Raw genomic sequence first — 27,278 nt, forward strand, 5'->3', positions numbered from 1 at the left:
CTTTGATCTCCAGGCTTGCAAAAGGAACAAGAGAGTGATGGGGCTGATTCATCCTAAAACAGTAACTGAGAAAACTCTTTCCACTCACAAGAGTGAAAATAGAGGCTTGTGAAGAGAAAACTCCACTGCAGCAGCACAGAGTTCTGTAGATACTTAGATATTTAAGTGTTAGTTTGGGAGAATCTAGGATTTTTGCTACAGATGCTGACTTTTTGGATACCCTACATTTTCTCAGCCTATTTTTATGCTCTACTTATGAAACCTTTTGACCAGATTTGTTGCTCATTATACCTTGCCAAAGCTCTTTATTAGAGACCAGTGGCTCCAGCAAGAGATTCAACTGAGGAGTATTATTTTAGTAAGGGAGTCAACATATTACCAGGTAAACATGGAAGTACAAAAAGTTGATTTGATTTATGTTAATTTTATTGGTTGTAAGTGCCTAAAACTCATCACCCACCTCCAGCCCATACAAGTTGCAGGTACTCAGGGCCTTTTGGGTGATCTCATAGTCCTTGCTCCCTAAGGTGGGCTGCATGAGCAAAGTCTCTTCCTGCACACCTTCACCCCAGCTCTGGCTGGTAATTTCCCAGCTCCAAAGCTGAGAGCATGGGGCAGAAACTCGATGGATTCTATACCTGTAAAAGCAGGAGGTGGAGGAGATGTCAGCTGGGGCGAGGCTCCAGCCACTGCCACGCTCCTGCAGCTATGGATGCAGAATTCCTCCAGGCTCCCATGTGAGCCTGTCTTCAGCTTGTAAATTTAGATTGCCTGACAATCTGTAGTACTGCTGTCACAAGAGACAAAAGGCAGAAAGGTGAACCTGCAGCAGAAATCTGACAAGAGGCCAGGTACTCAAATCAAGCCTCATTGTTACGTATCTTTCAAGACAGTCGTCATTTCCTTTATAATTTTCTCAATTACCATAATGAGGATTAATTTGGCCTCCAGGTTGCCTTACACTGCACCTTTGTGCACACAAAAGGCTTGTTGTCAAACCTTTTGAAGCACCTAAGTTCAGGCAGAGGTCAGGAGACACAAGCTTGTGTCCCGCTAGGGAAAAATGGAAAAAGGAAAAGGTTTTGAGGCACTTGGATGCCGCTCTTGGCCTGGCTTTGAGGACTGCTGTGGCTGTTTCAGGGTATGGATGTCTCATTTGTGTGGGAAAATGTGAACAGCAGGAACTACAGGAGAAGGTCATACAGCTGTGCAGGTGCTGCTCCTCGTTTTTCCATGGTGGGAACAGAGGGAGGTGAGTGCCTGAGGCCTTCAGTGGAGCTAAAGAGAAACCTGTAGGCAGAGGCACTCAAAATCAGAGAAAGGTCTTGGGAGGCATTGTGCAGAGCTTTCCCAAGCTCACTTAAGGATGGGAAAGAGGATGCTTGAATGGGACAGGGAATATACAGAGGAAAAGTGAGTAGATTGTGGTGCACACGATGAGGAGGCAAGAGGAAAGGAATGCTCCTCGGATGTGGAGGTTTCAGGGAGCAGGATTTGCTCTCAGAGTTCCATCTCTAATGCCCTCCTGGAGCTCTCAGCTGAGCTCTGTGCTGTCCCTGTGTGCTCAGTGTCCCTTTTTCCCTCCAGACTGCCACCCCCTGTGCCAGCAGTGCGTGGCCAACCTGCGGGACAGCGGCAGCGTGTGCCTCAAGTGCCAGAACAGCCGTCACCTGCTCCTGGGGGATCTCTGCCTGCCCCACTGCCCTCCGGGACACTACGCCCACAGCGGTGCCTGCCACAGTGAGTGCCTCCCACACACCTCCAGCATCCTCACAGCTTCCATGAAATGGCTCCTCTTCAGCAGAGAAGCTTTGAGCAGCTGGCAGGATGCTGCACTTGAGCAGGGTTGTTTTCTTGCTGGTAAGGGTTTCTCAGGATATTTTGCAGCCTGATGTGGAGCATCACCCTAACTAAGGTCTGTTACTTGAGGTTGTCTTGCTGCAGTAATGGCCCAGTAGGTGATGGCTTGTAGCAGCTCCTAAAACAGAAACCAAATTTCATTCAGCTTTTTAGGCTGGTGTGGTGGATGCAGCACCCGCAGTGCATTTTATTTTCTAACGTGTCCCTGCATCTCCTCCACTTTTAGCTGTTGATGGGCTTTCATATTCCAGTCATTATCTGAGCTGCTTTGTACTCCCTGGGCTCTTAGAAGGAAGCAGGTTCTTTTTCTTGTTCTGTGGCTGACAGAGATGTGGTAAAGCTCAAAGCTGAGCAAAGAGTATTGAGTTTCAGAGAAAGGAACCAAGACCAGATATTCAGCACAATGTAGATGCTCCCTTTGCAGGAAGTGGCATTTCCTAATCTAGTTTAGGGTGGGTAATATTTCAAAGCTTCTCTCCAGCATTCCAGGAGCTGTGTGTTTATTTACCTGTTTTTGACAAATGAGATCTCAGAGCTATGAAACACACTCTGTGACACTTGATTGGAAAGGCCCCTGAGAGAGAGAGAGAGAGAGAGAGAGGTTTTGCCTTGCTGGAAATGTAAGCCTAGGGGTAACATTTCTTCCCTTTGGTTTAAAGGTTTCATTTAAAAGGAGTTGTGCATATTTCAGACTATGTCAAAGCTCATAGGACATTTTGTTCTGGCTTTTAAGATCCCCAGCACAGCTCACTGTGGTTGCTTCTGATTCCTTTGCCCACTCTCACTCATGATTAATTTTACACCTATCATGATAGGTGTAATGATGGCATCAATCTTTAGGTAAAGGCCTGTCAAGAAGTAAAACAGACTAATAATTGTGTGTGTAACCTCTCTGGAGAAAGTAATAGAGTACATTGGCCTCAGCCACTGTGGTATTTTAAATCTCTTCAGTCAGACTAAGAAATGAGCCTGGAAAGTCACAAGGGAAATGGGGAGAGGATGCATGGAGATAGTCTGGTCTCCATCAGTGCAATTCCTGCTGAAGGGATGGATGTGAACCTTCAGGAAAGTGTGGAACTGTCAGAAAAGCACTAGGTGGTTCCTACAAAGAGGATCTAACCTGAAGCTAGCTGGGAGAAAGCATGGGAGGGAGGTATGTGCTAACCCTTTTTTCACTCTTCTGTTAGACAGGTCCTGGCCAGGTGCTGCAAGGGTTTTTCTTAAGAAGGGAAGGTTGAAGAGAAGAGGGTAAAAAGAGGAAGAAAGGAGAGGATCCTTTCTTAGGCAGGAGGCACTGTGCATCCCTGAGGGCTTAGACTTGGCAGCAGCTTTTGGTGCTCGCCATCCCTGCTCTCAGTCTCTGAGAGTGTTTCTGCTGAAGCCTGTGAAACTGCCCTGAGACCTGCTTTTCCTTGAACAGCAACACTGTTTTTTGCTGTCCCTGCAGGGTGCCACCCTTCATGCAGGACGTGCACTGGCGAGGGTCCCTTGTCCTGCTCCTCGTGCGACGCCAGCCTGGTCCTGTCGCACACGGGCGCCTGCGCTCCGCTCTGCTCCCTGGGCTACTACAGGGATGCCAGCCACACCTGCAGACGTGAGTGCCTCCCCCAGCCATCTCTCCTTTCCACAGTCACTTACCAACGTGCCTTTGCTTGTTCCTCTGCTCACTGTTCCTGTTGCCTGGGAAAGAAAAGGTTTCAAGCGCCTCAAAACGCGATGTGAGTTGACAGAGGTGATGAGCTGCCTCAGGAGCAGAGCCTGCAGCAGGGTTGAAATTTGAAAACAGTTGCAGTTTTGTTATTGACCTCAAAGAGGCTTTGTGTCCTGCTGTAAAAATCTGCAGGAGCATTTGTGTAGGTTTCCCTGGGATGGATTCTGGACTTGATGGAAACTTGGCAAGTTGAGACCAGTTTTAATCAATCCTTACTAAGGCAAACCCCCTCCCCACTGCACTACCTGCCAGTACATGCCATGGAAGCTGCATTGTAGCATTTATGTCCATTTCTCCTCATGTGAAACCCCAAGAGAAACAAGGCACAGCTTGGTAGACACAGACCTGAGCCAATCCTAATGATCTGGTATTAAGTTATGTTTTATCCTACTGTTGCTATCCTTGGTGAATCTCTCAGGGCCTCTCTTTTCCTTTATTATTTTGTATTCACTCTGGCCCTGGGTTATTCCTCTCATAATTATTTGGCTTAATGTTCCAAAATGCAAAATAGTATGGCCCAAAGATATGAAAAACTGGATAAAGCCCTGCTTATATCCCACTATAGTACACACACCTAAAAATGAGTGAATACTGAAGTGGTTTGATCACTGTGAACCTGAACACTCAGCTTAGTGAAGTCCTGCATTACCCTGCATTTAAATTCTCCTGATTTATGATAAAATAACTCTGTTGCACTGAGTCCAGGTATCAGTGTCATCCTACCTAGACCCAATTTTGTCACTGATGAGGTCCTGTAGGAGGAAACCGATGTGGTTGTCAGCTTTACCTGCCTTTTGTTGAAATTGATGGTTCTCCTGAAATTATTATTTCCATCTGATCAGCAGAAATGGAGACACCTTACATAAGTTCAAGGAAATAGCTGGAAGGACTTATACCACTCTTCTGTTGCAGGAAAACAAAAAGCTGTTCGATAATAATAAAAAAACTAAAGTAATAAAAACTAGGGATTTGAAAAAGGAATTCTTGCTGTTCTGGCTGGTTTCCTACAAGCTCAACAAAATACTCAGTTTTCTCCTGCAGTAGGGATTCTCTTACTGCTTGCTGCACCAAGATATCTCCCCTCCTAATTAGCATGCCCCTTTCTAATTAAAGCTTTCTGGTTGATAGCTCCTGCCTCAGGATATCAAGGTAGACCAGGAATGTTCCTGAGGCCTGCATCCTTCCTGAAGTTAGTTCAGGGGCACAACTGCAAATAGATTTTTTTTTTTTGCAGGCCAATTCAGCTACTCTAATCTCTTTATTGCAAATGGCTTTTTAAGAAGTGTTTGTAATCCTTGGAGCAGGAGGCTCAAGGCCAAGTGTGTAGGATTTTTGTCATTCCAAGTGTCACTTGTGCCTTTTCAAGTGCTGCTGATAAGCCACAGAGATACAAATTGTCCCAGGCTGCTGGGAAACTGCCACTTGGAGGGAATGAAGATTGTTTAATCGGAGGTTGGCTGTTAGGCTGAGAAAATCTGGTCTCTCTTCAACATTTATTTTAGTCTCTTTGCACTTTTGAGGAACTCAGGGTTGGACTGAGGTTCAGAGAGATTCTGAGTGCAGGTATGGGCTCTGGGAGATATTTTTAAACTCAATGACATCCTGGCCCAGGAACAGCAAGAAGCTTAACGAGTCCTTCATGGGCTTAAAAATGCAGATACAGAGTCATGCTGATAAAACAAGCAGACAGGCTTGCTTCCAGATACAGTTTTTGCTTACTCTTCTGGCATGCCTCCTGATTTCCATGGATTTAGACCTCGTGTAGAATGTTTGACTGTATTTTTAATAGTTGGTTCTTTGGCGCACTTTAAAAAAAGTGATTTTTTTCATGTAGTATTCTTAAGTGAAGAAAAATCAGGTTGGCACCAGAGCACTTAAAAGCAGCTGCTTGATTCTTTAGGCAAGCATTTTGCTGGAAATCATTTGTACATCAATAAAATGCAGACCTTCTGTTGCATTTCTTATAGGAGCTAAAACAAGGAACTGTTTTGAAAAAAGCTGGGTTCTTGCTTCACTGAGAGCAACATGGGCATTTTCACATTTACTTTGGTATTTGGAGGTTTTTTGGTTATAAAACTGTTTTGAATTAACATGTCAGTATTTATCACCCAAACTGTTAGTACAGCCTCCTGCAAAGTTTAGTTCCTGGACATCAAAGAGATGATTGAAATATTCTGAACCTTTGGACTTTGATCCTAGATTCAGTAAATCCCTGAATTATTTTTTCCCTGGCATCTTTACTGCTCCCTGCAGCTCCAGAATTTCACACTGTGCACAGATAAAAAGGTGGAAACATTAAGTGAGATTAAATGGGCCTTTGGTCCTGCCAAGGATTGCAGCAGTCTACTCTGCTCTCCAACTTTGTTCCTGGGTAAAGAGCTGTATGAAATGCAGGTTGCACAAAAGAAATTTAAAAAAACAGAGGCAGGGAAAGGTCTTATTTGGGGATTTGGATTTAGGGTCAATGTTTTACCCTGACCTGTCCAGACATTCCAGCCTATTCCAAGTAGAATGAGGCTCTTTGTGCTTTGGAGGACGTGAAAAGAACAAAACAAGCAAAGACTCTGAAGTCTGCACAGAGGACAAGAGGAGTAGCCAGGCTGCAGGGTAACACCATTTTTACTTGTGCATTCAGCTGGAGCATCAGGAATGACCCTGATTTTCCTTGTCTTTCCACAGCTTGCAGCAGCCAGTGCCGGGGCTGCGACTCGGCCGCCGGCTGCACGTCGTGCAGAGATGCAGCCAAGGTCCTGCTCTTTGGGGAGTGCCAGTACCAGAGCTGTGCTCACCAGTACTACCTGGATTTTTCCAGCAACACTTGCAGAGGTGAAAAATACATTGCTGGTTTCAAGGGGGAAGAAGAAAAAAAGAAATAAATTCAAGTGCCTTGGCTAAGAATCCCTTAGGTGGCAGCGGGAGCTGTGCAGGTGGCCTGCTTTAAAAAGAGTGTAGGAAGGGGAAAATTGTTCAGTGGCAGGTTGCTTGCAAAGTTTCTGCAGTTTTGTTTTTTTTGCTTTTTGGGCAGCCTGCTGTCACATACTTGAGGCTTTCAGTGGAACAAGATTATTGCAAATCGCTCTCTTGTAAATGATTTTGTAACTGAGCCAGGAAAGTTTTCAGGGGTCAGGTCCAGCAATTCATTTAGTCACGGGTCAGCTGATAACGAGTGAGCTTGCCAGGATAAGTCTCTTTTCGGGGGCTTATCTGGCCTCCTGTACTTACCTGTCTCTCTCTCTGTCTTATTAAATCCTGCATCACTGGATGGCTGCAGAAACAGCAGTTTGGAGTGATTTAAAAGACACGTGACTTGAAAGATTTCCAGAACTCCCCAGCAGAGTGTTCCATAATGGAAATAATTGATGTTTTCCCACAGCTTGTAGACCCCCAGAGCTAAGCCCTTGTGCAGGGTGAGCACCCCAGAAAGGGCTGCCCTGAACTGATTTTTGCTTTCTTCCAGAGTGTGACTGGAGCTGTAATGCCTGCAAAGGTCCCCACAGGAATGACTGCCTGCAGTGCATGGAAGGCCACGTTCTCCACGAAGGAGCTTGTGTGGAAGAGTGCCCTCCATCTTTCTACCGGGAATCAGACACATGCCAGAGTGAGTTTTGATGGAGCACTACTTCCAACCTGTTTCCCTGCTTGTCTCCCAAGAGCTGGCTAGCTGAGCTCTTTGCCTGTGCCTCTCTAGGGTGTGATCAGCCCTGCCTTCAGTGCCACCAAGCAGACAAGTGCAGCCTTTGCCCAGCCCCGTTCTTCCTGCTGGGCAGTCTGTGTGTTCCCAAGTGTGGGCAGAGATACTACGCAGACGAGGCACGCCGCGAGTGCACAGGTGAGCACAGCGAGCTTGGTGCAGGGACAGTGGGCACATGAGGAAGGAACTAGTGTCTCAGTGGGGTTGTGCTTCCCATCCCATGCAGCTTGTCCTCCTGGGTGCCTGGAGTGTGCCAGTGGCAGCCTGTGCCACCTCTGTGATAGCACCACGTTTCTGAAGAATAAGATCTGTGTTTCTGCCTGTGGCCAGGGTTTCTATGGCAATCCACGGACCAGAGAGTGTGAAGAAGGTGAGTGTCTCTCAAGAGACAGCACCATTTATCATCAGTGTAAAACCAGTGACAAAATGTCTTGGGGAAAATCCCTGCCTGATTCAAGTTTAGTGGTTACTTAGCCATTCTTTATTCTAAATGAAGATTTACTATTCTGTCTGCAGTTGGCTTTCAGTTCTGTGATGGGGAAATCAAGGTGGGAAGTGATTTTCCCAAGTCGTGGTGGGGATTGGGATGGATTGCAGTCTGCCTGGGTCAGGAATGAGCAAGGCACCCAAAAAATAGTGGTGACAGGCATGATGCCAAGCCAGCCCGTGGTGATTCCTGCAGTAACACTTCTCCCTTCTTTCCCTTCAGCTGGCAGGCATCCCTGGAGCTCCGGTGAGAGCAGCACACTCAGGGTGGCGATTGGCGGGGTGCAGCCCCTAGACCTGCCCTTGCTGGGCGTGTGCGACCCGGCCGGTGCCTCGGGGCAGCTGCTGTTCCACGTGGACAGCATTCCCTCCACCGGCCGGCTGGTGATGCTGCGGGACGGGCAGGAGGTGCCGCTGAGCCGCGGCAGCAGCTTCGGCTGCAGGGACGTGCGGGAGAGGAGGGTCCGCTTGGTGCACGGCAGAGAGGAGCCCAGGTGACTGCGGGGAGGCTTTTTGCTCAGCTCTTGCCTCACTAAAGAATTGTTATGTCTTGAGAACAGGTGCTTCCTCCTTCCTTGGAAGCATTCCTACAGGGAGGCGCACTTCCCACTGCTGCTAAATCAGCTTCCACCTGTACCACAGTGTAACTGGTGGTGCAAACCTCCTGAGTTGTGATAGAAGAGGTCACTGCGACCCAATTCCCAAACCTTCTGTGCTTTTGGGGTGCAGGAATCTGTCCCATCTTCAGGATACTCAGCTGAGGGTTAAAACTGCCATATCAGTCTGATTGTTACCACAGTTCCTTGGTATTGTTAGAAGATGCTCAAGTGATGTCAACTCTGGCATAGTTTGCTTTCAGCCATTCCTTGTTTGCCTCCAGCATGAGCTCTGTTAGTACCCTGGAATAATTAGTGGTGATTAGTAGCTGGCAAAGCTCACACTGCAAGGATGTAGCAAGGAAGCAGATTTTTCCTGCAGCCAGGCAATAAGCCAGCCATGCTGCCAAATTTCACACTTGATTTGCATCACCATAAAGCCTTGGCACCAGAGTGACATCGGTGGAACTGTTCTGAATTTCTGGCTGTATAAATGAGGGAGGTCTTCAATCTAAATAAGATCTGAAGAAGACTTTCAGGGTGTCCTGATGCCAAGGGTTAGCTGGTGTTCACCAGACTTCAGGCATATGTTCCTGTATCCTGCATTTTTTTTAAGTCTACCTGGTAGTCACCATGAAGCATCAGCATCTTGTCTTGAGAAACAAAGCTACATTTTTACTAGTTATTACTCTATTATTATTTATACAGGTACTTTAAACTTCAAGGTGTTTGAGTGGCATCACTGAAAAGTAAATGGGAAGGAAAAATCCTGGCAAGTCCTGAAGCCAGAGAAGTGACGTTTTTCTTTAGCAGCAAGTGGCTGACATTTAGAATTGGCACTTTATCTTGGGGATGCCATCCAATGTGGATAACATTACTTAAAGGGAGATGAGGGTATATTATTGCACAGCTAAAGGTGTTTTATTATCTGTTGTGACTGTTGTGAATCTTCAGGAAAAAATACTGTAAAAACATAATTGAAGAAAACATGAGCTAGAGCTTCTGTCACTGAGTCAGTCATTTTTGCTGAATATATAGTGTGCTTATCATTATTGAGTCCTGGAAGAGTAATTCATTAATTTATTTTATCCTGTATTTTGGCTTGTTGTGGACCTGTTTAGGAAAGGACAGTTTTCCTTGAAGGTCAGTGATCAAGAGTCATTCTCCCACCTTGAGGTGATCAACATTCAAGCCTTCTCAACACAGGTAACAAAGCCTGGGGACAACCCCAAATTTTGTACCATTTGAAGCCTTGGTTTCTTGCAGGGATAACAGAGGAGCTGGGCAGAACTTGAGCAGGGGCTCAGATCAGGCAAATTGGAGTGAACTCTCCCTCCAGGGTGGCAGACAAGAGTCACATGGAGGAAAGGAACTTGGAGAATTGACTGGAGAATTGACCTGTGTATTTTGCTTGTGCAGGGAGTTGCAGCTGTGCAATCATAGAGCAATTATCAGCGAGGCTAAGGGATCCCCACTGCTCCAATTATCCTTTGGATCTGTTGATGGCTCCAGTCCAGCCTCTTGCTGCAGGGCAATTGGGCCAGGATTGATCCTGATGGCAGGAAAGCTTTGACACTCAAATTCAAAGCTCTGTTCTAGGACAGCTGGGAAATAAATCAGCATGAGCTATTTAAAGTGTGTCTCTGAAACTTCCCACCACTTCTGGGCAAGGTTATGGTACTGCCAAGTGTCTAAATCTCCTGTATTACTGTTATTTAAAGTTTGTGGCACAACACATGGGTCTCACCCCAGAGGGGTTACAGGCACCTTAACGGGTTCCAGGCTTCCAGGGAGGCTTTGCAGCTTGCACTGGGATTTTTCCAGTGTGGAAAGCTTGATCAGAAGTTATGACTAATTGGCATGCCCTTACAGATAGAGACCTTAAAGTGCAAAAGACAATCTGCTACTCTTAAGGCCCATTTACATCCTCAGAGGGGCACCAAATGACTTGACAGAACTCCTCTAGTGCTGGCTCCTTCCTGCCTACAGGCCTGGATGAGCCTCTCATCCTCACTATGAGTAATTTATATTCCTTATTAGTCATCCCCATAACTTGTGGAAATTAGAAGTGCTCTAGTTTGTCCTTTAGAATAAGACAAACTGTGGGTTTTGATCCTGCTGTGTGTATATTGATTCTGGCTGGTGCTGAGATCTTGGCTCAGCCTCATCTCTCATTTACCTCAGTAGGACGTTCACCTGCAGTCACAGCCCCAGAATACACAAGTGAGTTTTAATGATAAGAATTCTGCCTGTTGATCCCTAATAACCCTGGGAAGTCGTGCACAGGTGGGGTGGCAGCAGTTGGCTCCCTGATGGATGTTCCCAAGGCTTTGACTTTGTCTCTGCAGGACTGCCTCCCTCCTGAGGCAGTGCATTACCCATGGCAAATGATGTTTATTGGGATCAATAGAGACTGCAGATTGAAACTTTTTTGATGACAGAGAACTGGAGAACTAATTTAAACCAGCAGAAATATGGCCTCTAGCACATCTTTGTTATAAGTTGAGTAAGGCTGTGATGAAGACACCTAGTTTTGCTGTCATCTCAGAAGGCTAATGAGGATCAGCTGGAGTCCGATGTTTTCTATACAAACATCCCAAGCTTTTGCCTCTTCTAAGCCTAATGAAAATCTTCTTTTAATGAGACTAATTCAATTTAAATGCTAAATATTATTAGATCTGCTCACTGGGGGAAAAGGTGTGGAGAGCAAAATAGTAGATTTCTAGGGATGAAGCGAGCTGATGTCCTTATCCCCAGACTTTTAATTCCAGCCTTTGATCACGATCCCATCTCCCAGGAGACACCTCAGAGCTGCTTTTGTGTTGCAGGCCCCGTACGTGTTCAGGAACGAGCCCCTCGTTGTCGGCAGGGGGGAAACCGGGACCGTCTCGGAGCTGGTGCTGGGCCTGGGGGACAGTGACAATCCTGAGGACGTGGTGCTGGTGGTGCTGGAGGCCCCAGGGCACGGGAGGCTGCTGGGGCCCCGTGGGGAGCCTGCCACCTTGGGGCTGGGCGAGCTGGCGGGCGGGCGGCTGCGCTACGCCCACGACGGCTCCGACAGCCGGCAGGACACGGCCCTGCTGCAAGTGAGCGACGGCTGCCACTTCCAGAACATCCTGCTGCACTTCAGCATTGCTGCCCAGGTGTGTGCCACACAGACCCTGCAGGCAGCTGGGCAGCCTGCACAAATGCCCCTCTGTCCCCAAAGTGTCACTGATCCTGAGCAACCAGCGCAGAAAGGCGTGGATTGGCTGGGTTCTGGAGGTCGCCCCAATTCTTGCTTTGCAGCAGCTCAAATTGGGCAGCTCTGATGATTCAGAGTCCATAGTTATTTGATAAAAAGTCATGAACTGTAATAAAGCAGAAGGAGAAAAAGCTGAAGATATCTTCGTTCCGTATTAAGAGTAACAAAAAGTAGAGCTGTCAGCAGAGGTGGTCACAGTTTGCAGTCCTTTATGTAGAGACCTGACACACTGTCTTTGAGTTCCAGCCCTTGGAAAGGAGTTATGAGGAGATGTCCCTGCCCCTCTTTTGCCCTCTCTGCTGTGTCAGATGTCTTTCACAGCAGCTTGGGCATGGCACTTTGAAGGGAGCTTGGTGAGCACTCCGTGGAGTTCTGCACAAGGAGGCACTGATCCCATTTGGACCCTGCAGGTTCTCCTAAAGCTACAGCAGTAATTTATGTTAATTAGTGCTCTGACTCACACAGCAGTCTGGGGATGAAAAAGGAATTGCTGTCAAGGCTGGTGCTGTTATTAGACTCCTGGAATAAGAGGAGCTCTGCCTGTGGTTTCTTTCCCCAGATGGCTTTCGTGGTCCCAAGGAGCCTGAGTAGGATCACTGTGAAAATGCTTGGACATCACTCTTTGTAACACCTTTTAGCCCCCACTGTTGATTAAGCAGGTTCTTGGAAATGCCAGTGAGGGTGAATTGCTGAGAGTAGTTTCTTTTATTATCCTGCTTTGTGTTCCCTTGTCTCTCCTTATCATTCCACATTTCTCTGTGCTCCACTTGGCTACAGGGAAGGATGAAGGTGGTGACAGAGGTGAGAGCAGGGCAGCTCTTGGGGCTTTTTCTTTGGTTGCTAATGGCTGCTTTTCCCATCCAGACCCTTTGCAGGAACTGTTGCAGTCTGAGCAGGGACATGGAAGCTTTACTTTTCTGAGAGGCCAGGGGAAGCATAGAAAAAAAAGGCAAAATATATTTATTTTAAAGGTACCCCACCCAGACCTCTAGAGATCCAGCTAAGGGCATTCCCCAAGGTGTTTGCAAGGCAGATGACCTTGCCCTGCCTGGGAGCAGGTAGCTGAAGCATGGACCGGAGAGCTTGTGAGCCTCCCTGAGCTCCCTGAAAGCACGTTTTCTGTGCTGTGAATTCATTCTTGTTAAATATATTTTTAAAGTAGATTACAAAGCAGAAAGAGCTGTCTCATGAGTCTCTTCTTATTAACAAGCAGCATCAAAGCCATGTGGGAATGGTATCACAACATGCTGGATGGGTTTGATGTGGCCAGTGAAGGAACATTCAGTCATTAAATGACCTAAAAGCTGAGGGTTTCCATGTTTGTAACAAACCCACAGTGTAAGTGGAGTACAAATTAGGTGGGTGCACAGCAGACATACCAGAAAGGAGGTCAGAAATCATCCTATAAGGTGGTTCCTTTTCACAAACATCTTTTTAGCTCTCTCTCCTGTCTCTGTGGCAGATCCAGAAGAAGACAGCAATGAGTCATTTATCAGTTTGGGGGCTGATTATGTGGAGTAGTAAATGAGGAGGAAGGTGTTCCCTTAGATGGAGCAATCAGGATTTTGACTGATCACACAGTTCAAGGTGAACTGCAGCCACAGCCAGTTTCAAGGGGGATGTGCAGAAATCCAGAAAAGAAGTCACATTTACAGCAGCTGGGTTTATAAGAAAGAACCATGGCATGGAAGGGGTCACGAGGAGTTTGGTGACCTGTCCAGCAATGCAAATTAGAGCCCACAAGGGCTGATATAATCCTTGAATGTCAGAGCAGTATTACTGAAATAAATGGCAACTGTAGTGAAATTACTACTGCAGTCAATCTAGTGCTGGCATCCACATTGCAGGAAGCTTAAACTAACACTGGATAAATATTAATTTGAAAAAAAAAAGCCACATGAATAGCTTGAAGGTTAGGAAACCCACTGAGTAACTAAGGACTTGGGTGAATGCTCAGAGAGAATGAGGATGGTGACAAAAGACAAAATTATTGAGGGAGTCTTGGGTCAGCAGCAGGAAATTAGGAATTAGAGGACAAGGTCAGTGCTGCAGGCTGGGAGTTGGGTCTGGGGTACAGCAGAAGGACCAACAACCATTTCTTCAAGCACACAACCAGGGTGGAATGCCTAAGAAATTCCAGAATGCTCTCCTTGCTCCTTTCTTTTCCCTCCAAGCCTGTTTCCATGGGTGCAGCATTGCTCACATTCCAGCCTCTCCCTGCTGTCCCCCTGCCTGCAGAGTGCCAGGAGCCCCCGGCTGGTGACCAATTCCCTGGTGTGGGTGCCCCAGGGAGGGATGCTGCAGATCTCCAGGACCATCCTGCGCGCCGAGCTGCCCGGCGCCCGCGACTCCGACATCACCTACACCATCTCCCAGGAGCAGCCCGCACATGGTAACCCCTCTGCAGCTCTGCTCTCCAGGGTGTTGTGTGCACTGGGAGGGGGTGCTGGGTGCCTGCTGCTAACCTCATCTGTCCCCACTTCTAAGGGCCATGCAAAGCAACAAAGCAATTTTCCCCTTCCTGATCATCTGTGTTTCTCCAGTGGTGGTGGGATTTACAGCCCTGAGAGAGCAGAATCTTCCTGCCTAAAGATAATCCTCCATGGTGAATTTCTGGTTTGAGGAGCACAGAGTAGTATCTGCCTCTAGAAACTGCTGAGCAAAAAAGTTTACCTTGAAGAATTCCCTAAATTCCTTGACATTTGATTTAATTTGTCCCAGAGGAAGGGGTTGCTGACTGAAACAGGAATTAGTGATGTTTGGATCTGCAGATAATTCTCATCCCCAAATTCCTTTGGAGAGGCTCTGAGCTCAGCTCTCAGAGCAGTGACTTTCACCTGCAACCCCATGCTTAGGGAGGATCTTGTGGGCACAGGGGAGTGTGGAATGTTCTGGGATTTGTCACTGAGCTATAAACGAAGAAAAACAGGATGAAAAAGAGGTGTCATGTGGAGGGAAACGAAATATGGAAGGAAAAGGAAAATGTTCTTTTCTTACTCAGCATCACAATTTTCTTCACATAAACCATGCCTTCGAATAACGTATTTTGCACTTCTAAGAAATGATACCACATTTAATTTGCTGATCCAGGAAAATCAGAGGATCCCTCTAGCAACATCCATGGTTTTTTTAATCCTTTTTCTGTGAGGACAGGCTGGTTTCCATAATAGCTGCCAGCACCTGATGGAAACAGAGATAATGAGAGTTTTGCAGTTTAGAAGAGAAGTAATTAATTTGTATTCCCCCTTTAGTTTTCTGCAGATGAAGGTCTGTCTTCTCATTTTTAATAAGCATTTACATGAAAACAGGAATTTTTCCCTGAGGAGCTTGTCTCCTGCTGCCTATCCCTAACTTAAATTTATAATCCTGTGTTTGTATCACCATAATTATTGCTGCTGTGATTAATTGCAGTAATATAAACAGGTTTGTAGCTGCAGGTGAGGAAGAAGCAGCAGAAATCAATGATCACCAAAATTTATCTAAAATACTGTTTTGCAGAAAGGGAGGGAAAAAATAAGAGAGAGAGAGAAATGTGGAAAATTGGTCCTGAATCCAGGAGGGCTTATCTGCCTTCCATAGTTTGTGACTAATGGGAAAGGTATTTATATACCTATAGAAAATGTAGAATTTGATTTTTAGGGGGCCTCCCATGAGCAAAACCATAACATCTGGAATGTAATTAAGGTACTGATAAAGGAATTTTAGCCCAGAGTTTGGTGATCAAATGGAGGTGTGATAGTCCATCTTGCTGAATTACTTTTTTTTAGTTGCTCCAGCCTTTCAAGGGCGGTTTGGGAAAATGACATGGGAGAGCTTATGATGGATGTTTCACATAACAGAGTGATTAATTATCAATCAGCAGAATTATCAACCCATTTAATGGAATTAATTAACAAAATTTCCCAATGTCACCGGGATGTCTCAATGCCTGCTGATGGCTTTCAGCTCTGCTGGTCATTCTGTCACTTGACACTGCATGGAAAAAAGCTGTGACTGGGTGGGCATTTGCCTTGGCTGCCCCTCCTGCTCCATGTGTTCTCCCAAGCTGCTCTTTGCTTTCCAGGGGAGGTGGTGCTGCTGGTGCCCATGCCGGCGGACGGCCCGGCAGACTCCTGGCAGCTTTTACCTGATGGAAGAGCAGCCTCCCCCACAACCTCCTTCACCCAGCAGGACATCAGCGATGGCATCGTGTGGTACAGGCACTCTGGAGCTGAAGTGGAGAGTGACTCCTTCCAGTTCCAGGTATTCCTCATCATCTCCCTGAAATACCACGTGGCAGCTTGCTGAGGTTACTCCACTTGCGCCTTGAGTCTGAGTTTTAACAATAACACAGATGTGTGTGTAAGTACACACTGGCAAATACACCACCCTCTCATAAAACCTAGAACATTTACACCAAGTGAAAAACATTCCAAGAGCCTTTTTAAAAATGGTGTGTTTTGTAAGCCCCAGAGCCACACAACCCTTGCTTTCTACGCTAATAAGTTAATTTTGGCTTCAGAGCCCTTCGTCTTGCCAGCAGTCCAAAAGGTGGAAATACTCCCCAGCAGCTGGGAAACTAAAATAAATCCCCACTCCCCACAGGTTTAAGAGCCATGAAATTCCTCAGACAGGTCCTTGCTGTTTGCTGGGAGGGTTTCACAGCCTCTTGTAAGTAAGCCTACGTGAACACTGGCACGCAGTGTTTGTTACATCTGCTTTACAAGGCAGAAGCAATTACTGTAGCACCGGAGAGGCAATTAAGGTAATTTCTGAAGTAATTAACATAAGTGATAATGAGGAATTTGTGAGTGTCAGTGTTGAACAAGCTAATCTTTGGCTTAATTGCTGCATTCCTCTTAGAGACTATGCATTTTGCATGAGTTGAGTGGCTTTAGTATCTCAGAGCAGTAGCAATAATTGTACAGAGAGCTAAGAAAGGGAGCTGGGAATACCTGATCACATCAGGAGACCAAGGCACTCCTGTCCAAGCCTTGAACTCTGGATTGGGACATTTCAGGGCCAACATGTTGTTTTCATGGATTTTAGGACAGAGAAGGTGCAACAAATGGCTAAAATTACATCATTCCTTTCATCAGAACTTACATTTTTATGCATTTTCTAAAAATTAACCTTCAGGATGTCCTTTCCTGCTCACAAAGTGCTCTGTGTAGTACCAGAGCACACTGCCATTCCTACTAAAAGATAAAACCATAACTGAGTCTATCAAAGAAGGGAGCTGCATTTTTTGGATGCTTATTTCACCCCAGGATTGCTGGGAACATTTGCAGGCTCACCTCTAGGGAATGGTTCTGGTAGTCTGAGTTTTTACCAATTTATTAATATAATTTGCTTTGTATGTCTTTGCTGCAGGCTTGTAATTAGGAGTTAGATACCCTTGACTTAATTTTTTGGTGCTAGAGTGGAAAATACTTATGAGCCTTTGAAACACAAGTCACATCTTGTGTTTCAACCCATCTTGGAAGCTGTTGGGATCACAGGGAGCCACTGCCAAGGGAAAGTCTGAAACTGGTCTGGAAATCATTTACCCACTTATGTGATCTTTCCCTCCCAGGTGTCCAGCTCTGCCAGTCCACAAGCCAGCTTGGAAAGCCACGTGTTCAATGTTGCTGTTCTGCCCCAGACCCCCAAAGCCCCTCAGCTTTCCCTGGGCTCCTCTTTGCACATGGCTGTAAGTGACAGCACAACACAGATGGCTGGAGTAGGAATGGAAAAAAACAGATTACAGGAGTAGTTGGGGTGGAAGGTGCAGAAAATACCTGTGAAAAGTTGATAAACTCAGTATAAAAAGTGTACAGACTGGAAAGGACAGGGAGAAAGAGATGCAAAATCAGCATTTTATGGAATTCTTACCCTTTCCTGAGAAGCCAGGAAATTCTGAAACTCTGCATGCCAGGCATGGGGCCAGGAAAGGCAAAGGAAGGAGTGGGAGAGGGATTAGTGCAAAGTCCATGGCACTTGTCAAGGTTTAAAATAGTGGCAACCTTTCCTGGGTGATAATGAAACATGGCCAGACTGCTACTTGGAGCCATTTATCTTCCTGCCCTGACTTTTTGTTGTTGTCATTATTGACAAAATTGATGGGAGAGATGTCTGGCAGAGCCACACAGCACTGGGTTTTATAGCTAATTACTCCCCACAAAATTCAATAGGGCCATAAAACACCTTTTACCTCACCACCTGTGAGTCCCACCTTTGGGAGAGACAAATAGACCTTGGAGGCAGTGAGGAAGAAGCATAACCTTAAATCTTTCCCTCAAAAAAATTGCACTTCCCTGCCCCCATGTGATGGAGTTCTGTTCATTTGTCTTCAGACTCCTTCAGAATGAGACTTCTTAAAGCTGAGAGGAAAGCACAATACTTTGAGTCTTCCCATCCCTCTAGTCTTGACTTTGACTTGTGCTGCTGAGAAAGGTCACGGCAACTTTGATGACTCTTTTGTTAAACTGGACACATCTATATTGGTTTTTCTTCAATCAGGTTAACCTGCTTCCCCCATATTGGTAACCTTTCATGTTCCAGAGCAGATTATTTAAGTGCCTATATCCTTAATTTAGCTTGTTCTCTCCCTATTTTGCTCAAGATTATGAAATTAGCTGGATGGTTTTCATACCCAGCTGAGCTGTTTAATTTGGTAACTTCTTGGAGCTGTTAATTCTGCAGGATTAAGGTTCATGAACATGTGGAAATTAACTGGTTTTGGGCACTTAAGTCTCTTCAAGCAGCACTGTAATTCCTTTAACGTCCTGCCTGCCTTTGGTTCATGATAATCTTGTTATGGAAGGAACAGAGCAATTTTAGACAGGTTTAAAACAAAAGAGAAAGCTTTGGTTTCTCTATATTCCAATGGAAAGGACTGAATCAGTGTTTCTTTTAAAAGAGAATCCAGCCCAGCCATATCAGACTATATGAGAAAACTACACAGACAATGAATTACATGTTCATCAAGGGGTTCTTGATCAAACTAGGTTTTCCTTTCTCTCTTTTTAATTGCTGTAGGCCAAAAGAGAAACCTGACTACCTGTGAATGTGAAAGTTGTGCATCTGCAGGGGACATGGGGTCAGGTTTAGGTTTAGGAACTGGGCCTTTACATTTAAGGACTGTCTTATATTTAACTAGAGCAAAGCAAATTCTCTTTCAATGCATTTTTGGGTGAATGTCTCTGGCCTTGATGCTCATGGTGTGATGTGTTTATTGAGGTGCTGGAGGACCGTGTGACAGTGATTGAGCCTCACCACCTCTCCTTTGTAGACCCGGAGATTCCCAGTGAGAGAATCCTGTACAACGTGACCGTGCCTCTCCTTCCTGGGCAAGGCAAGTGGACCTGTTGCTGCTGCATTAATTGCCATTTTGCTGAGCACATCTCCTTCTTCCCTCAGTGTCTCTTTCTGGGGAGGCACCTGTTAATCCACTTGGCCTCTTTCCTTAGTTTTTAAACACCTTGTTCCTCACCCCCATTCCTTTGGCTTCCTCAGGAACGTGCTACAGAGCTCAGACAGTTTTTGCTACTGTCTGAATAATATTGAATGTTCTGTCCTGTGGCTTTCTGCTTCCCACCTCTCCAGTGAGAGGTTATGTGAGGAAATGCCTAAGTGAGGAATCTCTGTTTAATTTCCCTTGTCCCCAGAGCCCATCCTTGGTGCAGTTGCATCCGTATGACTTGTTCTGGAACCAGTACAAAGAACTCCCTGGGGAAAGCAAAGGAAGCTGTGGAATCAGATGGAGGAATTAACCCCTCCTGGTAATGCTTGTGTCTCTGACCCATAGGTATTGTGGAGCACAGGGACAGGCCTCTGTCCCCAGCCAGGTACTTCAGCCAGGCAGACATCAACCACGGCAGGATTGCTTATCGCCCGCCCACCGCCGCCCCTCACCTCAGGGAGATGATGGCCTTCTCCTTCGCAGGTGAGCATCCCAGTGCTCCTTGCAGGCTGGGACAGGCAGCTGGGCTGCTGCTCTTCCTCCTTGCTGGGGGAAGGCTCCTGCCCAGATAAACACCAGCACCTGCTTTCTCCAAAATCCTCCAAATCCACATCAACGCGTGCTTTCCCATCCCGACCACCATCACTGTGTGCTTGTGTTTGTCCCGCCAGGTCTGCCAGAGTCCGTGAGCTTCCGATTCACAGGTATGAGAACCACTTGTTCTTTCCTGGCCAGAGCAATTTCCATCCTTCTTTTGCCTTTCCCACTGCCTGTTCCTCCTTGGCCTTTGTTCTGCTGCAGGCACACCTGTGGGTGCTCAGTAGGGATTTCTGGAAAAGCACGTGCCTGGGGAATATTAATTCATCCGGTTCCCAGCAGTGTTTTACAGAAGCTGAGCTGCAGCTTGCTAGGGTCATCTTTTTCCACTGGCTGGCTGGAATCAATCCTAAAAGCCTGGTTCATCCCTGTTGTCCCCCCAGTATGAACAAAGAGTTTTACACTCTCATTTTTTTTTTAATACAGCGTGGAGACATTTCTGCAATTAAATAGCCACAGATAAGCTGCTTGCCTGTTTAACACACCCTTCTATTTCTATTTTGTGCTTTGTGGCTTCCACCAGCAAGGAGAAGTCTATGTTCTGAGTTAGGCCAAGAGTATTGATCTCTGCCCCTGTGTGAAATGTGTGTGTATGTCCACAGACCAAGGTGCAGCCTGGAAAGGTGGGAGATGAGTCAGCCATGTGGGATGGGGATTTTTGTACAGACAGGTGAATTTCCCAGGTGAGGAGTCCTTGCAGACCCATCCCTGCACTCAGGTGTGGTTTCTGTCTGTGCCTAGTGTCCGGTGGGGAGCACACGACCCCAGAGATGGTGTTTGTCATCCACCTGCTCTCTGCTGAGCAGCAGCCTCCGGTTTTCCAGATCGCAGCTCCGTTCCTGGAGGTCAGCCAGGGGGGCAGAGCCACCATCGGTGAGTGGGTGCATGGGGCAGGCTGTGGGGCTCAGCTCGCTGCCAGCAGGCCCAGGTTCACCTGCACAGGGGTCACCTGAAAGCCACTCTAGGAGAGAATTCCCTGATGGAGCCTGAGCATCATCAGGGGACAAACTATTTCCTGGAACTTGCAGCTCTTGGGCTAGGGCAGCTCCAGAATTGTACTGACTAAATTGCGCTTTTTGGGGCTCCATTCACACAAGCTATGCTCTCTTTTCCTGGCACAGGGATTCAGTTGGCTGTCAGTGACACAGATACAGCTCCTGAGGATCTTTTCTTTGAGCTGGTGAAACCTCCCCATCATGGCATTGTGCTCAAGTACAGCGCAGATGTGCAGGAGCTCATGACAGCGGGTGAGTGGAGTAAGAGCTTGCCTCAGTGCAGGAGGCAGGGCTTTATCAGCCTGGCTGGTTTAGGTGAGCAGGAGGAGACAGATGCCCCTGGCAGATAAGGATCCATCCCTAGGGAAGCTGTGAGCTCATGAAACAGCTGGGAAGAACAGGAGGGTTGGTGAATCACGAGGAGTTGCTGTGGCCCTGGAACTGGGAAGGTCACAACTTTTCCTCTGCCCTGCCAGCTCCTTAATAAATGTCCTCATAACTCATCCCAGCCCTGGCAGGATGGGATTAAATGCCAGTTTAGTTCTTGATTAAGGTCACTTCAGTTGGATTCATGCTCTGAACAGTCTTTCTGACTTGTGTGTCTCCCCTCTGGGAAGGCGACACCTTCACCTACGAGGACGTCACTCGGAATGCTCTGCAGTACGTGCACGATGGCTCAGCAGCAGCAGAGGACAGCATGGAAATCTCTGTCACCGACGGTGTCACCACAGTCAGCACGGTGCTGAGGGTGGACGTGTCCCAGCTGGACACCCACGGCCCACAGCTGGCCCCAGGCTGCCTGCTGGCCATCACTGTGGCCAGCAAAAGCTCTGTCACCCTCTCCCGAAAGCACCTCGCTTACACGGTGGGTTTCCATCTGTCTCTAAACCCAGGGAATGCTGCCAGCCCCCCTTCCTCATCCCCACACCTCTCTGCTGTCAGCATGGATTCTGGGTAGAGAGCTCAAGTTTTGACTGCTGCCAAGAAGGGGATAACAGACTCTTTCATCCCACAGGGATTTAAGGTTATCCCCATTTGACTGTAACAGAGGTGAACTGCCATGCTAAACATGAGAACCTAGTTAATCCCAGATTTTTCTATCAAACAGACTTGCTAATAAAGCACATGGATTTGCTAAGTGTTAATCTCTTGAAGATTTCAGCCCCCTCACCCACCTTCCAAATTCGCCTGGCTCTTTTTCTGGACAGATTGGAAGGGGGAATGATTAAACAACCCCAAGATGCTGCAGAGCTTGGTAGTTTGATTTGGTCCCAGGGCTTGTGTGCTGTGCAGTAGTTATCCTGCTGGTGACATTCCCAAGATAGTTCTGTACTCCCTGCAGATGATGTAGCAACCTCCTGGGCAAGGAGAGATTGTAGTATAGGTGTGAGGCTGGAGAGACCTGAGCTGAGTGAGGCTGGCTGTCAGACACATGATTGGGATTTTATTCTTTTTTTTTCCCAAGGGATCAGTCTGGATACAAGTCTGGAATCTGTCCTGTCCTCCTCTTAAGGAGGAAGGCTGACAAGGGAGCTGCTCAGGTTTAATCTGAGTAAGAGGACAGATAAGGAAAAGAGGATTTCGCTCCTAACTTATATGCTCAGGATGTGATGATTTCTCCTCTGTGTCTTATTTTTCAACCACCTTACAAAACTCTTCTAAGAAAGGGTTGTGATACTGTAGTGTAGTTGTACTTGATGTGGTTGAAAAGACACAAAATCAGCTTTTAGTTCAGTTTGAAGTACTTTGAACATAAAAATTCCAGGTTTATGTCTGAGAGATTGTGTTAATGTGATACAAGGACATAGAGAAAGCCTTTCTGAGCTGAGAGAAAGTGAAAATACATTTTGTGGTATATTTTGAAAATGTCAACCCTCTTGACTCTCTTCTCATCAGTAGAGCTTCACTTAATATTCATCTGTGGGTCTGACCCAGCTAGGCAGGTGTAATTCCCTATAGAGCACTGATTCTTCCTTCCATTTTTAGTGGAACCAAGCAATGGCTGTTTTTGCCCTGTTTTGATTTGGTTTGTTTCATCATGCTTAGGACAACAATTCTCCTGACTCAGAGATCAGAATCCAGTTGATATCTCTGCCAGCCTATGGAACCCTCCTAAGGATGTCCAATGGAGAGCTTTCCAAGGTTTATAATTTCACCATGGAAGACATCAACAACCAGAGGATCAGGTAGCAAAGAGCACTGTTCTCCTTCAAGTCATACCAGTTAAAATCTGAGTGGGCTTTTCGTCAGGGATCTCTGGGCTACTAAAAAGAATTCTGGGAAAGAATGTGAAGGAGGGTTGGGAACTGAGACACCATCTCTCTTCCAAGAGGATTGCCCTCACCTCTAAGTGCAGGGATGGGATGGATCTGCCTGGGGGTCAGTGAGACTCCCTGACTCCCTCTGTCCTGATTCCACAGCTACTCCACCACGTTTGAGACCAGCAATCAGCCTGTTACTGACATCTTCCACTTCTCAGTCCTGGATGCTGACAGCAACCGTCTGGACAGGCAGATGTTCACCATCACCATCACATCTGCCCTGGCGCCGCCCGCGCTCCTGGCCTTCGCTGACCATGTCACTGTGAGAGCCTGCCCAGGGCATGGGGACAGGGACACCAGTGGCTTAGGGGGGAGCAACTGAAAGGTTTTCCTGCACTGGGGGGAAGCACTGTAGTGTTGCTTGTGCCATGCCCTTGGAGGCCAGAGGAGGCTGACAGTCCACTGCATCCCTGAACCTCATCTGCTCATATCTGCTCCAGTCAGGAGCTGCTTGTCCCTAGGGTGTCCTCTTGATATCAGTGGAGCAAGTCAGATTTATCCCTACTTAATATTTCATCCCTAATTTCACCAGCCTGTGTGTAAGAGATGAGCAGAAGACAAGTCTGAAGACACCTGGTGCTTTGAACTGACACAGAGCATTTCACACTCCTTATCACAGCCTTTGGAAGTCATCTCCCTCCTTTCCAGCTTTGCATCTCCCCTCCCTTGCCTCACTACAAGAAATGCAGGTCTTGCCTTCTGAGAGGTCACCGTGACTCTGCCAGTTCCCTTTCTGCCCTGATAAGGAACTCACAGGCTCCTCTTGGAGGGCAGGCTTTGTTCTCCACATCCCACCTCACCTCCCTGCTGAATTCCTGATTAACAGACCTAGGGGAGGATGGGACAGCACTCCAGAGCCCAGGCAGGCCTCTTCTACAGAGACAGCCTCATTCAGGATTTGTGTTGTCTTCTGTTGCTTCCAGGTGGATGAGGGAGGCAGGGTCCTGCTGCTGGCTCATCACCACCTCACTGCTGATTATGATACTGCTGTCAAGGAGGACCTGAGGGTCACTGTGGTCACTGTGCCTGTGTATGGCTACATTGAAAACACCAGGACAGGTAAACTGCTTGGCTCTCTCTCCCTCCTTCCTCCTGGCTGGTTTGTGCTCCTAAGAGGATCACATCTGTCATATCCCATGGAGGGGATCACTTGTGCTGCATCTAAAACTGCAGCTGCCCCAGTGCCCACTCTAACACAGCACATGTTGCTTCCCTCAAAGGTCTGGGAAACCAGGTTGTAGAAAGGAACATCCCTCCTTGTGCAGCCTTCACAATGTGCCTTTCTACCCCTCATCCTGCTGGGTTTGTGTTGAGTTTATCAGCCACCTGAGCATCCTTTCACCAGTGATACTCTGGTTTGCAGGTGAGAGCTTTGGCCCACAGAGTGAGTCTGGAGGGACCACAGAGGCATCCTTTTCCCTTCAAGATGTCCTGGAGAAGAGCATTTACTATTTCCAGAGTGTCCATGAAAGCATTGAGCCCACAAGTGATGTTTTCAGCTTCTATGTGAGTGATGGCTTCAGCCAGTCAGAGGTGCAGAGCATCAACATCACAATCCAGGTATGGCGGCTGCCAGAGCCCTCTCCTTTCACACAAACACTTTTCAAGGGCAAGCTTTTCTCCTTTCTGTTTAGTATGTAGGAAGGGGATTAAAGGGAGATTGCTTCCCCTAGCACAGGGGATGTGATGCCCAAGGACAGTTGTGCATTGTAGCCTCTTGCCCAGGGCTTACTGCTCTGGTGTCTCCCCCCTCTTGGAAGCAGCCATGATGCTGGATAGATTTGGAGGGACTGGTGATGCCAGCAGCAGTCATTTGGGACTTTGTGTCTCACTGGGGTTCATTTTCCTTTTTGTGGCCGCCTCTGTGCAGCGGCAGAATGACGAGCCCCCGAGGATGGTGCTGGAGCCTGTGCGGGTGCACGAGGGCTCAGCCGTGCTTGTCACCAACGCCTCCCTCAGCCTGCAGGACCTGGACACCCAGAGCAGCGAGCTGGTCTTCGTGGTGAGCCAAAGTCCTGAGCATGGTATGTCCTGACAGGCTGGGGGTGAGGGACAGGGAGTCTGTGTGCTCTGTGTGCATGTAAGAGCTCCTGCTGGGAGAGGGGAGCCTGGCATGTGGGATGAAGCGCAACTGGGACCAGGATTGCCTGGTTCTTGGAGAGTTGTCCCTTGCTCTTTGCTGCAGAGCAGAAGGGGGCAGTGCATGTGTTTCCCTGGGGAGTTCCTGCTGTGTTCCCCCAGTCCTTGCTGGCAGGTGGCATCTCCAAATGCCACCAGGCAAAGGCTGTGTCCCCAGCCAGTGTTGGTCCCTCTGTTGTTTGCCAGGCCAGCTCCGCAGAAGGCAGAGCGCAGCAGAGGCCCTGGAGCAGGGCCAGGTGCTGTCCAGGGGCTCCTCCTTCACCTACCAGGACGTTCTGGACCAGCTGATCGTTTACACTCGGAGCGGTGCCGCAGCACAGACAGACGGGTTTGGCTTCTCCCTCTCCGACGGGCTGCACACGCAGGCAGGGAGGCTGGAATTCTCCATGGAGCTGCCGAGCCAGCAGCCACCCACTGTGGCTGTCAGCAGGGACCTGCAGCTCCCAGCTGGTACGGGCACAGGGGTGAGAGGCATTGCTGGGTGCTGCCTACGCCAGTCACTCGCCGGGCTGGCTGGAGCTGATGTGACTTTGCTTTCTCTGGTGCAGGCTCTGCAGCTCGGCTCACAGCTCAGCACCTGAAAGCAGCAGCTGGGCATTCAGGGGACACAGCCATCAGATTTGTCCTGAGGAGGGACCCCAGCAGGGGCCAGCTGCAGCTGACCACAAGTGATAGTCCAGTCCAGATCTCTGCCAAAGGACCCCTCAAGAGTTTCACCCAGGCTGATATAAACAAAGGTGAGAGTGCTGGATTTTAGGTAGTCACAGCGAATATATAAACCAAGGCTGGTTTAGGTAGCCCTGTGAGGAGCAGGGAGATGAACCTGATGATCCTTATGGGTCCCTTCCAGTTTGAGATATTCCATGATGCTGTGATCTTTATGAGAGGGGGACGGTGAGCTGAAGTAGGGAAGGGAGAGAGAAAGAAGTAAGGGCAGGTTGTGAAGTTAGAGCAGAACCTTGTATCATTAAACATACATTTAAAAGTCTCTCTCAGCAGGAGAAAAAGAACAAAGAAAGAAAGTAATGAAACCCAAATCCAGGAGTTCTGTCAAACCCCAAGTGCCTCAGCTGATGGTGCCAGCCTGCTTCCAAACTAAGAATTAACTGCTGCAGCCTGTAATAAAGCATCTCTTTTCTGCTGTCCCTCTCTCCAGGGCACGTGATGTACAGCCACAGGAAAGGGGATCCTGGTGGAAACTTCCCCTTCACCTTTGATGTGATGGATGCAGATGGCAACAAACTGATGGACCAGGTTTTTTACATCCATGTCATAGGTAAAAAGTAGTGCTGAAGTCATGTTTTCTTTGCTGCAGAGCTCAGGCCTGCTCACAGATTCCCATCCCACATGTACTGCAAGACAAAATGTAATTCTTGAGATGCAGTTTTGATGTGCTGCCAATTCAAAGGCCTTTGAAGTGAGGGGCATGGGGAGATTTTGCAGATGTAAGGGTTCATTCTTTAGCTTCTCACAAACTCACTGAAAAGGTAGAAAAAATCCCCTTAATATCTTCATGCTGCTTTACATTGTCTTTAAGACATTATTATGTTACTATCCCTGATTAACAGCAAGGCCCAAAGTTCCTGGTTTGGAATTATCAAAATGTCTGTGCACATGTTGTCTTTTTCTTGAGCACAAGCACCTGAGGGAAGGAGTGTGCCTGTCTGCTAACTCAGCTTTGTGTTTACCCCTTCCAGAGGACAGATTTCCCCCCTCCATCATCACTAACAAGGGGCTGGTGTTGGATGAGCACTCAGCCAAGACCATCACCACCCTCCAGCTCTCGGCCACTGACCAGGACAGCGAGGCCTCCCAGCTCCAGTACAAGGTCACCCGGCAGCCACAGCTGGGCCACCTGGAGCACGTGGCCTCCCCAGGTGAGCAGGGAGCTGCAGCAAAACACTGCTTTTGAGGAGGCTTTTGAGCCTTAAACACTCACTGCAGGACAAACCTGCCCAGAGGCAGCAGCACGGAATTCTGATTCCTGTTAGAAATCAAAGGGCCATTAGCCCAGAGGGTTGTGGAATAAAGTGAGTGGAGGCAGAGCAGCCCAATAATCCCAGCTGAGGGTTTATTCAGCCTCTGGGCCAGTTTATGGCCCTACTCCTGCTTCTGCCAAAACCTTTGTTCCTTGCTGTGAGCAGCACAGTGGCCCCAAAAACCCATCCCTTAATGTTCTTGGAAACAGCCCATCTTGGTGAAGAGATGACTTGCT

The 27,278-nt window shown here is 47.6% G+C and overlaps 1 protein-coding gene across 1 annotated transcript in view; it reads left to right on the plus strand.

The window, feature by feature from the left end:
- The window catches only part of FRAS1 (Fraser extracellular matrix complex subunit 1), a 102,434-nt gene that overhangs the window by 58,786 nt on the left and 16,370 nt on the right, over window positions 1-27,278 (plus strand). Inside the window, exons 20-46 of the mRNA XM_056490553.1 lie at window positions 1,588-1,740; window positions 3,308-3,454; window positions 6,251-6,397; window positions 7,029-7,169; window positions 7,260-7,400; window positions 7,489-7,632; window positions 7,972-8,242; window positions 9,466-9,550; window positions 11,173-11,487; window positions 13,827-13,980; window positions 15,652-15,830; window positions 17,143-17,259; window positions 18,789-18,903; window positions 19,357-19,494; window positions 19,683-19,715; window positions 20,350-20,481; window positions 20,730-20,855; window positions 21,221-21,468; window positions 22,650-22,789; window positions 23,024-23,186; window positions 23,848-23,983; window positions 24,288-24,484; window positions 24,795-24,948; window positions 25,250-25,513; window positions 25,612-25,800; window positions 26,220-26,339; window positions 26,761-26,940. Coding sequence (XP_056346528.1) covers window positions 1,588-1,740; window positions 3,308-3,454; window positions 6,251-6,397; window positions 7,029-7,169; window positions 7,260-7,400; window positions 7,489-7,632; window positions 7,972-8,242; window positions 9,466-9,550; window positions 11,173-11,487; window positions 13,827-13,980; window positions 15,652-15,830; window positions 17,143-17,259; window positions 18,789-18,903; window positions 19,357-19,494; window positions 19,683-19,715; window positions 20,350-20,481; window positions 20,730-20,855; window positions 21,221-21,468; window positions 22,650-22,789; window positions 23,024-23,186; window positions 23,848-23,983; window positions 24,288-24,484; window positions 24,795-24,948; window positions 25,250-25,513; window positions 25,612-25,800; window positions 26,220-26,339; window positions 26,761-26,940 — 4,329 coding nt within the window. The remainder of the gene's footprint in view (window positions 1-1,587; window positions 1,741-3,307; window positions 3,455-6,250; window positions 6,398-7,028; window positions 7,170-7,259; window positions 7,401-7,488; window positions 7,633-7,971; window positions 8,243-9,465; window positions 9,551-11,172; window positions 11,488-13,826; window positions 13,981-15,651; window positions 15,831-17,142; window positions 17,260-18,788; window positions 18,904-19,356; window positions 19,495-19,682; window positions 19,716-20,349; window positions 20,482-20,729; window positions 20,856-21,220; window positions 21,469-22,649; window positions 22,790-23,023; window positions 23,187-23,847; window positions 23,984-24,287; window positions 24,485-24,794; window positions 24,949-25,249; window positions 25,514-25,611; window positions 25,801-26,219; window positions 26,340-26,760; window positions 26,941-27,278) is intronic.

This window comes from Oenanthe melanoleuca, chromosome 4, assembly GCF_029582105.1.
Source record: "Oenanthe melanoleuca isolate GR-GAL-2019-014 chromosome 4, OMel1.0, whole genome shotgun sequence".
Lineage (NCBI taxonomy): Eukaryota > Metazoa > Chordata > Aves > Passeriformes > Muscicapidae > Oenanthe > Oenanthe melanoleuca.